At 40.3% G+C, this 11,790-nt stretch overlaps 1 protein-coding gene across 1 annotated transcript; it reads right to left on the reverse strand.

The window, feature by feature from the left end:
- Positions 1-8,636: 8,636 nt before the first annotated feature.
- On the reverse strand, positions 8,637-10,349 carry foxd1 (forkhead box D1). The gene has a single exon (XM_022769228.1). It carries the CDS (start codon positions 10,107-10,109, stop codon positions 9,051-9,053), a length of 1,059 nt encoding a protein of 352 aa, XP_022624949.1. The 5' UTR covers positions 10,110-10,349; the 3' UTR covers positions 8,637-9,050.
- Between the last annotated feature and the right edge of the window lie 1,441 nt (positions 10,350-11,790).

Consider the following 11,790-nt stretch of genomic DNA (forward strand, 5'->3'; position numbering starts at 1 on the left):
ACTAGCTACCAAAACATTCTCCGATTTTAATAATTTCCATAATTTAGTCCCTGTAAATGCTGTTTCAAAACCGCCTCCTCACTGCCAGGACTGCAATTCTGGAGAAATATGAAAAACCATTTAATGTGTGAAAATTTTACATTTCGCCACATGCGGTTTTCGTATATTTTACGTGAGAAATTTACACGTGACATCACATGTCATGTAACATATGACAAAGACTGAATTCCCATATAGCCACTTGATTTCATACTGATATTTGGATAGAGATCATTCACAAACAATTTCACAAATATGAAAACATGAATTACATACATTTTTCTTGAAAAACATATAAGTAAGTGTTTAAGTAGTATTTGTACTAGTATTAATGAAGTGTATATTACCAAAAAACTATCAAATGTAAAGATATTTACCCTAAAGAATATCAACCTCCTATACCTACCATGTGTAATGTGAGTTTAAGTGCAGCATGTAAACTCCTCTACAGGTTGTTAAAACTCCTACATTGTTCAAAGAGTTGATGTTAAACCTCTAATGTCTACACTGTAAATATGAAATGAAATAAGACATTATAGTTTTCAGTTCATCATCACATCAAGTGAGTCCGAGTTAACAGCACTGATTCATGCTAAAACAGATATTTTGATGTTTGGAGAAGTCCGCTTGCATAATGATCGCACTGAATTACCACTATTGGATGGTGGTAATTAGTCTTGGTGTTCGCATTTAACAGGATGTGTGTACTGAGGGTATGTGGGTGTGTAAAAGCCACTTTTCCAGCTTTGCCGTGTACAAGAGGGCAAAATGGAAGCATAAGTGAGGCACTCTAAGCATTGGAGATAAAACATGTGAAACACCCCCCCCCCAACTAGAGTAGATTAAACTACAACACATGAAGCGAGTTCAGATGATGATAATTCAGTAAACACACAAGATGGACCTCTTTAGCGCTTTGTGAACTGTTGCACTTTGTGCAAATTGAGCTTTCTGGTCCTGATCAGGTATATACACTTATGTTAGCGGAGGAATCACATTAAAATTCAGCTGGTAAATCTAGCCCGTGCTAACACAAGAGTTAGGCTACATTTCAGCAGGTCTGCTGCACCCTGCTGTGCCCTGAATACGTATCCAGTTACCTGCCAGTGGAGCCACTTCACATATCCAACAGAAGTCAGCTCAGAAATGGCGGGCTTGACCACCCTGAAGCGCAGGGACGGCTGGACACCCCCTGGGGCGAAGTTATACTTTGATAGAGGCCACTGAAGATGTTTTGACGGAGAACAGGAAGTTCCTACTGCCTTGGGAGGAAGTATCAAATAAAACAGTATCTTTTTTTTCCACTTCCGTGAGATGTTTTCTATGCTAGTGATTTTTCACACACTCCAGACAAAAGGAAGCTTTCAGAAAGACCTTGCATGGATATACAGTGTTTTTACAGTTTCTTTCCTCCCTTTGAGAGAGTCATCATTATTATTGCACACCTGGTGTACATTTTCCTTCATTACCTGTGGAGGATAGAGAAGGGAACGGAGAAGGTTTTGGCAAAAAAGACATCCTTAACTTCCGTCTATCTCCAGAAAATCCCTCTGTACATGCATACATACAGTGGAAGTGGGGAAACTAACACTCAAATGGTCACATTTACTGTCTTTCCTCTCACTCTTTTGCTCTCACAAAGTGAGTAATCTATTCTTTTTCCAGGCATTACCGAGCCATGACTCAGAGGGTAGTTGACAATTTAAGAACGTGTCTTTCGAAGGGATTTTCCTCACCTCGACAATGTCATACATAACCATGCAGTGTGTGATCAGGAAATCAAAGCTCAGATCCTTAATATGTTGCAGAGGGTCATGGTTTTGTCTTTTATGTGGCTCACATTTTGGCAAGGGCTATATCCAAGAGTTGGCGGTGCTCGTGTGTGTGTGTGTGTGTGTGTGTGTGTGTGTGTGTGTGTATCCTAAAATCTCTGGATCTAATTGTGGGTCAATCTGTTGCTGTGTGTGAGGAGCATGTCTGTCAAATACGAAGACAGACTTGGGCAAACTTCCAAAAGCCTGAGAAGGCACAGCGACACGGAGAGAGGTGGGGTTGGCTCGATCCGACCACTTAAACGCTCAGCTCCAGCGTCTCCCTTTTCCTTTCAGAGACCCGAGTCATCCGCCATAGACACTTTGTGGTCGAGTCAATGAGGCGGAGAGCTGGAGAAAGAGGAGGATGGAAGGAAAGAAATATACAAACAGAAGGGAATGTTCGGGGGAGGAGAGGGGAAGGATATTTAGGGAAGGAAAAGTGAGGAGTGAATGAGCCTACATGGGTGGCTTCCAGTGTTGATGTTTTTTATGTTGTTCTTTTTTTCTGCCTTTTGAGTGACAAGGCCGTCGGCACTGAGAAATCAATGACATAACGCAGAGGACGCAGACTGAAATTTTAAACTTGGAAGCTGTTTGAGGAAGTCAGAGTTTGACCTACACCCCCTACCTCACCCATTAACACACACACACACACACACACACACACACACACACACACACACACACACACACACACACACAGAAATGCACCACACATGTACACACACCAGTTCACAGGTTTGGATATATCCTACTACATTTTACGGTGTGTGACGCTCTGTGTTTGCTGTACAGACTGCTGGCAGTCTGTGTTTAGAAGCGGGTCCCACTCAGAGGAAATGTTTGGGTCCTGCCTTGTGTCAGCTGCAGCCATTGGTGTGGATTACCTGCGGGTGTCATGATGATGAACGGGCTGCTGGGGCTCAATGAAGTGTTTATGACCGAAAGGCGTTGTTGCATGTAACTAATCAGGCCTGAAGCTGGTAGTCACAAGCAGTGCTTCTTTGGCAGACCCCTCTGAAAGGTATAACACAATGATGCTTAATGATGTGTAGGATGCAAACGGTCAGCGGATGTTGCGGTGACATCACACAGCTGCTGGACTCAGAAGTCTTTGGGGTGACCAGGACTTAGTGGGACTTTCCAACCGGCTGAGATACCCCGGCTACGTGCAGCCAATTTCTGTTCTATTTATTGTTGTAACCTAAGTAGGAGATGTCTAGGTAACCTCTGTACTTTGTTTCAAGTGGACAGAATAATAAATTCTGCTGTAACAAATGGTTTGTTTCAAGCCGCCTGTTATTTTATCATCACATTCTGCACAAGCGTGATGGATAAGCTATGGGCCCCAGTTGTTTGTATGAGCGGATAGCATGCCAAAGCAAACACGTGCAGGGCTAAAAAAGTGAAAAATGCAGTGAGAGGCAGCAACATAATTCTGCAGCAGATCCCAGATCTGTGGGTTCACACTGAGGTGAGACAGGCAAGATGTAGAACAAATAAAAACACCCCTGAAAGTCTTCAGCTAAATAAATTATGTGCAAGGATGCGTACGCTTGCACTTCATGAAGTGGTGAAAGCCCAGTGTTTCTCCCTGGCCTGTCTAGAGTGAGGTGGCCTGGAGCCAGCGTCTTTAATTCCTCTGTCAAACAGCACTTCATGCATCTCTACAGCTGTTACTGTAACTGTAAGTCTCATCATGTGTACTCATCACCACTGTACGCTGAGGCACTGTACTTTCACCAACACCCTGTCTGTCTCTGCTGGATCAAAAGTGCTAAAAGGCTTTGTTCTGCTTTTTGTTAGAAAGCTGTGGAAAGAAAGAAAGAAAGAAAGAAAGAAAGAAAGAAAGAAAGAAAGAAAGAAAGAAAGAAAGAGATGTAATGGGTGAGAAAAAGAAAGAGCAAAATGATGGCATTACAAAAGGGGAAAAGCAGAATCTATCCCAAAGCCACTCTTGTGTAGCAGGTCCTTGCAGTTCTGAGCAGCCTCTAATTAGGGTAGTATTCAGGGGTGGCATTAGTTCCCAAACTTTTTAATGGGGTGGAAAGCGGAGCTCCTTTTAGAGAGAGGGGATAAGTGTAGTGACTGTTCCATACACTGAATAGCAGATGGAGAGATTCTGCACCTCCCTGGGAGGTATTCACTCTTTTTTACTCTTTTTTTTTTTTTTTTTTAATTTCATTCCTTGTACTCTCCCCCCTTTTCCAATTGCTCTCTTTTTCTTCAGTTTCTCCTCTGTTTTCCACACATTTCATCTCCATCACATGCTCTAAGGTGTAGACACTGAATATTTTTTGCTTTGAATTTAAATAAACTCATTCAACAATTCAACTTTAGTTTTTTTGGTCAACACACTTCCAGTAGTGCTGCAGATTAATGTGCATTGTCCTTGTAAATAGATAAATAAATAAATAAATAAATAAATAAGATTAATAAATAAATACATACAATTAACTTAAAACTCAATCTTATTTATTTTCAGATTTTTCTTTAGTGGGGAGTAAACATGAAAGGAGACAAAACATTTTTGGACAGTAAAACTTTTTTTTTTTAAGTAATAAATAACTCATTTTGAAATATATTTAAAATTGTATCATGCAGATTCACATAAACACCATTTCTGATTGGATTATTTCTTTTAAAATATCTTTCCTTACTTATTAGTATTTTTATTGAATGTAAAGTTTTTAAATTTAAGATAGGGTATATTATTAAGCCTACTTCTCAACTTTTATGAGGTTAAACTGTTTTACTAAATTATTTTGTATTATTATTATATTAGTAATTGTTGTTATTCTCATTATGTATTATTATATGGAGTAATAAAAAACAGGCTATAAACATTTTGGCTAATCTCACTGAGGACTTAATGCAGAGCACCTGGGCTTGTAAATAAGTTAACTTTTTAGAGACATTATTAGGCCAGAAATATAAGAGTTTTGTTATATTGTTATGTAACATGAGGTTTTTATTGAGAAAAAAGACAAATAAATCAGTTTTAATAATCTCACAACCTGTATTAGCTAATTATTTTTTAGTGAAAAGCTAAAAGTGCAACAGTGTTTGTAATTTTATTTAGTTTAAATATTTCTGATTGGAGGAAAATCAAATCTTATTAAACTACTGGTATACAGCAGGGGTCTGTGTTGATGCTACTTGTACAAAAAAAATAATACTCATCAAAATAAAAGCCTAAAAAAATAACATAACTATGTCTAGGAGGTCATAAATTAAGATTTTTTTCCACTTTTTGAACATTTTTGCAGAAGATGTCAGTTTGACATATTTTAATTATAAATCCCTTTTTCCATATGTGTGTTTTTTATTACACTTTCAATGTGTGGCCATCAAATTCATTCCAAGTTGTTAGTAGCTTTCTGTCCTTAAAACACTTCTGCTGCTGTCAAATAATGACAAAAGGTGATGAGGTCAGTCTGACACTTCTTGTTCAATAAGGATATATCAAGGATTTAAAAAAAATAACCTGTTTATTGGGCTGCAGTTAAAATCAAAGTTGGCAGTTCTTAATGATTTTCTTCGAAATATAGATTATTCTCAAAGGCTCGAAAGCCCCAACACATTTACCCAGATGCAGTGTCTTTTATGGGCTGAGTGTTGTGCTTTATCCCCTCTCCTCATGACCTGTGACCCAGCAGGATAAACTGCTAACTGAGCTTCAGTCATGCTCAAGGAGGCTGCTGCCCACATGATCCCTGACATTTCATGAATAGCCCCCTTTTTAACTGCAGGACTATACCTACATATATTCTGCTGTTGTTGCTACAACTCACGACAAAACCCTTCATGAACCTAATTCAGAGTTACTTGACCATTACACACATTCTTAAATGAGGTTTATAAATTGCACTTGTCTTTTTTTCTACCTGGTGATTTAAAAAAAAAAATCAATAGTCATAAACATTGCCTACTTTATTTTAAACACTCCTAATGACTTAGAAAAATAATTATAATTAATTTTTAATATTAGACATGTTATTTGCTTGTTTGATCAGTCTATTAAATAATTTCAATTTCAGAATGCTTTGTAAAATTAAAAAAAGGACATGGCATAGGCTAGCAATGATAATAATAATAATAATTATTATATAATAATGTCTACATGCTGATCGTGAATAAAGAGGATTTCTCTGAAGAAATATCTTTTATTGAAACGTTTTGTTGAAAGGACAGTTTCAGGATTTAGGTCAAGATTTATGATGTTTGTTAGAGTAGTTATCACACGGGTCAGAGACACCAGGGCCCTGAAATATATTGTTGACGAACAGCACTTCAATCAAACAAACGAAAGTAGTGCACGTATCATTGCACATGATAGATAGATAGATAGATAGATAGATAGATAGATAGATAGATAGATAGATAGATAGATAGATTTAATTGCCTGTTTTTATTTATTTATTTATTTTTTCTCGTGTCATTTAATCCTCAATTAAGCCACAGACTCTCTCTTTTACAGTAAAGTCCTGGTCAAAAATGGCGGCGTAGAGGAGCTAACACAGTCATATAATGGCTTAATACTAATTTACAACATTCACGTGCAGCGTTTAGCACAATATCATAGACTGGGACGTGCAAGTCACAGAGGAAAGAGTTTGACTGTTTGTTTTGAATGTGGCAGCTATATGAATAATTGGTATATGGAGGCCGTGTCTCTCCAAGGGTGTGTATTCTGGATACATACGTGTGTATTAGCATGAACGACCCTCAACCATTAGCTACTATTTATCAAATAAGCTATTAGCAGAGCAATTACGCAGAGACAATATGTAGAAAGACTAAAGGCTTAATTGACTTTAAACTGAGTGAGGAATCCAATAGAATATCACAGGACGCACTGTAGCCCAGATAATAGAAATATTTCAGATAGGCCTGCACACACGTGCGATGAAACATGTAGGCCTATGAGGGTCGTAGTAAAGCTCATTATGTCTGTTAAATAAAACAAACCTAATATGTGATAAGCTACACAGTATTAGTGTATCAAACTGCATGAAATGCCCAGATATTATTAGATACACCATAATTAACAAGTCACCATTGACCACACACACACACACACACACACACACACACACACACACACACACACACACACAATGTAAATCCCTTCAGGACTCTTATTGTGATAGATTGGACAAAACCCACGCGACTACACAAGTTATTATAATATATCTTATTGCATTAATTATTATTTCCCTTGTTAAGCTTTCTCCATTTGTAAACAAATCCATACAGTACAACTGACCTGCTTCCCTTCTGCTCTCCCTCTGCTCTCCCTCTCGCTTCAGTGTGTGTGTGTGTGTTTGTGTGTGTTTGTGTGTGTGTGTGTGTGTGTGTGTGTGTGTGTGTGTGTGTGTGTGTGTGTGTGTGTGTGTGTATGTCTGTCTCTCGTTGCGTGTTACATCATCACGCAATAGCTGTCCTCCCGTGGCCTAGTGAACTGGCTCGAAGCGCTGCACCAATTTAGCTATCTACTACACACACGTTGCTTTGAATCAGGCAGACACACGCAGTCGACGGGCGCACACATCCAGTCACGGAAGCAGCAGCAGCAGCAGCAGCGGGGCTGTACAGTAAAGGCTACATACAGAAGTCATGAAAAATTCAATATAAGAGGTCTGACACATCATGCAGCATCACGGTAGCACAGGTGCTGCTGCAGCCTTGAGCTTCAGCACCTGCTCCACATTGAAGTGTATTTCGGAGGTGAGTAATCTGTCCACTTGCAGGATTGTCTTTACTACGGTGTCTAATTGTCTGCAAATTTCTCTGTGCGACTGCGTAAACCCCGCAACTCTGTTTGGCTTCTTGTGTCAGCGGCCGCTTGCATGTTACAAATGACATGCTCTTTCCTATGTGGGGCAAATAAATGCCAAAATAAAAGTGAGTAAACACTGAAAAAGAATGAGTGGATTAAGGTGGTTTTAACCTCCAAAAACATCCCCCGCTGGCCCCGTGGCACACCAGAGCGAGACTTCAGGGGCAACATTTCATTTTCTCTGGGAAAACTGTGTCAAATAAGAGCAGATAATGAAATACTGAATGAGGAGTGTTTTCTCAAGAGCTGGCCAGCTGTCGACATCAGCACCGGTATAATCACCGGCCTGAAGCAGGCAAAATACAGCCCGTCTCACCCCGCTGACACCTTCCTGTCCGCTCACCGTAATTACGAGGATGAGTGTGAGAGAGGTCAGATGGACACGCAGGCCCAGAGTGCGCATGTTCCAAAGTGTGCAGCACTGGCACCAGAGAGTGTGCAACATCTGAACAAACTATATCTGTAAACATAATGCACAAAATTATTATTATTATTATTATTATTATTTTTGGGTGGGGTTGGGGGGTCAAAACGTGGGCACACGCACGCTTTTTGAAATGGAGGAAGCGCCTCTTTGCCCCTCTGTCACAGCCAAGCAGTTGTTATTAGCTGATTAATACACACAATCATAATGTAAAGACTCATTAAAATCATTAACACCTCCAACTTCATGTTTTTTGGCAACATTATTTCTTTCTAAGTATCAACCCTGGGTTACTTGAATGAAGTTTAAGATTATTTAATAAATGTATTTCCAAACAAATTAACTTTTTTGCAAAACGAAATTTATTCTTGTTTAAAACAAACTGTGTAAAAATATCACACTTCAATTACACAATACTTGCCAAAAATGTACAATGTTTTATTACTGAAATAAACACACACTGCATATTATTATAAATGTATGACTTTGCTCTCTGTGTCTTTTAATACAAAGTTCAAATCAAAACTTTAAAAAATGTTTTGATTTGTCAAACTAATGAAAAAAAAAACATGGATGTGTTTGACACAAATACATTATTAGCCTATTTTAAACATGTGATCATTCATAACCTGTTCATTAAGTCATTATCCTGAGACGCCCTAAACAGTGACTGAAACGAATCACTTCATGGAAAAATACAAGGACAGTTCGTGGTCAAAAGTCTGATTCACACCGAAAAAAATGAACATAAATATATCTTTTTAAACAGCATGAATATAGGCACAAATAGTGTTATTATGTCCATCATTCAGCTGCGTGCTATCAAATAAACATACAAAAATAATCCTACCTTCAAAGAGGGGGCGTTTTTTGTTTTTGTTGCTGTTTCTTTTTTTTATATAGTTTCTTGAAAAGTTTGTAGTTAAGACATTTAACAGCCGCTAGTGCCGCTGACCACTCTGCTCGGAAAGTTTTCAGCCGCGTGTAAAACAGTTCCGGGATGGACGGTCTGCGGCTGGCTGGCCGCTGGAGGCCCCAAAGAAGACGGTAAGACCGGGACAAGGACCGGAGAAGTCCTGGAGGGGCTAAGTGACCCTCCTATGATACTCTCTATGGAGAAGGGAGACCTCTGCACCGGGGAGCTGGACTTCTGCACCGGGGCTGCAGCCTGCACGCTGGCTGAGCCCAGGCTGGAGCTGAGCTGGGGATAAAACCTACTCCTGGCTAAGTCCGTGGTGGTGGGCATCAAAGACGGTGCAGGGATAATGGTTCCCGTGTGTGAGTGTGAATGCCTGGAGTGCTGCTGTTGTTGCTGTTGCTGCTGCTGCTGAAAAGCATAGAGCGCAGAGTGTGTGTGGTAGGACTGGAGCTGGATGCCGTATCCTCCGCAGCCGTACGGTCCGTACCCATAGGCAGCAGCGGCGGGGATAAAAGTGTTGTGTTCCCGCAGCAAATCCTGCGTCTGCTGCCGCTTGAATCGTTTCCTTCGCCTCAGAAAACTCCCGTTGTCAAACATATCAGCCGACTCCGGGTCCAAGGTCCAGTAGTTGCCCTTCCCAGGATTCCCGGGCTCCCTCGGTATCTTGACGAAGCAGTCATTGAGGGATAAGTTGTGTCTGATGGAGTTCTGCCAGGCCGGGAACTTCTCTCTGTAGTACGGGAAGCGGTTGCTGATGAAGTCGCAGATCTCGCTGAGAGTGAGCCTCTTCTTGGGGCTCTGCAGGATGGCCATGGTGATTAAGGCGATGTAGGAGTAAGGGGGCTTCACCAGGCTGTTCTTGCCCGCCGGCTTGTAGGTATCCCTTGTGGAGGTGGAGCTGTCCAGGCACGGAGGAGGAGAGCCGGCCAGGAGGATCCCGTCGTGCATCTGCGCCACCTCGTCTACGTAGGAGCGCGTCTGGTTGTCCCCATCCTCCCCTTCGCCGACCACGTCTATGTCGGTCTCTTCCGAAAGGATGGAGGCATCCGACATCTCTGAGCTCAGAGTCATGGCTCACACACGCCTGTGCCCTCCGACGCCAGATGAGGAAGACGATGAGATGCACAAGCTGCCCTGCCCTCCCTCTTCAAAAACTCATATGAGGAGGGGGAGAGGAGAGGAGCACGTGTCGCCGCCGGTGAGAGATGCCCCCCTGTTTTCTCGCTATTTCCATATGTTTTCAGGTTTTTTGTCGCCGACTGACGAACGATCCCCTTCGATACCAGGCAGAGAAATGTTCCGGGAAACCTGCAAAAGGGCCAAACCTGAATCACAGAGGGGGTGGATCTTCGCTCGTTATTTATACCACTGCCCTGGTCACATGGTGAGGAAACGTCACCGAGGCAAACGAAGAGAGAGAGGGAGAAAAATTAAATAACAAAAAAAGGGCTTTGAAAATTAACTGTGAGTGTTTAAAAAAAAGAGTTTGGTGTGGCCTACATCCTTTTTAGTGGTCATTCCTGGTGGCCTGCAGTCCACATATGACTAATCTGAAGCGTTTATTCCAACCCAGTGTTTTGCGCAAAAATAGATTCTGGAATAATAATTAAAAAAAAGCTCTCTAGGAAAGTGTAATTACTGGTGTGGTTATTTCTGAGATCGAAGCAGATATATTGACAGTTTTTTCTTATTTATTTAAGTTTAGTTATCAGCGTGATACATTCAGAGAGTACGTGCAGATTTCAGATTTTTTAATTCGAAGAAACAACATCTCAAAATATGAGATAAAACAAACGAGGTTATGGCCAAAATAGGCTAATATACACTGTAAAGAATACCTATGATATTTAATATGAATGCCTTCTGATGCAGTGCCGGAGAGTGGTGCACCACATCCAGGCAGCTCAGTTTGCGTGATCCGGTAGTTATCTAGATTATCCGCGAGCCATTTGTAATGGAAAAGAGTCAGCTGTTAACTCGAATCAGTCACGGGTCACGCAGAGCATGCAAGCCCCAGATATAAGGCCTGTGCCGTGCGTCTGGAGCATGGTGCTGCTGTGTGGAAATTTCTATTCATTTTCCTTTACTTTAATTTTTGAATATGTTTCTTCGTGTTTAACTAAGAAAAATTTGGTAGAAAAAAAAAAAACATGAAAGAAAAAAGTGTCTGCCCACTTGCAAGTCTCGAGTGAAAATTGCATTGCAATGTGTATAAGCCTATTATTAAACATGACAATATATAATATATATCTCCCCCAAGTGTCTGGATTGTATATTAAAATTGCTCCTAAATAAAAATGTGAAGTTCATACATTCATGTTTGTTGATTTTGATTTTTGTCTTCATGGGTCCTGTGTCATGATCAAATAGAGTAAGAGTGACTAAAGTATGAATACATATAATCTTTCACTCCGTTTTACCTCTAGATGACCATATTGCTGTCGTTCAGCTTTGCCTTTAAATGTGACTGTTTCTTAGATGATAAACTGATAATTAGTTTGTCACTCTTTTCCATTTTTTGTCAGAGGTAACACCAGAAACGATGCTATGTTTTTTTTCTTTTTTCCTTTTGCTAAATCAAACAAAAATCAAACAAAGGAAGCACATTTAACAGAATATTACACTCTGTTGAAATTAATCAAATTATTAAAGTAAAACAACTTTTCCAAATATTTTACTTCTCATCTTTTGTGTCAGAAAAAAATAATTTATCAGGCCGTTTTTAAAAAAGCAGCTGATCTAAAAGCAAATT

The sequence above is a fragment of the Seriola dumerili genome, unplaced genomic scaffold, assembly GCF_002260705.1.
Source record: "Seriola dumerili isolate Sdu_G_001 unplaced genomic scaffold, Sdu_1.0 BDQW01002424.1, whole genome shotgun sequence".
Classification (NCBI taxonomy): domain Eukaryota; kingdom Metazoa; phylum Chordata; class Actinopteri; order Carangiformes; family Carangidae; genus Seriola; species Seriola dumerili.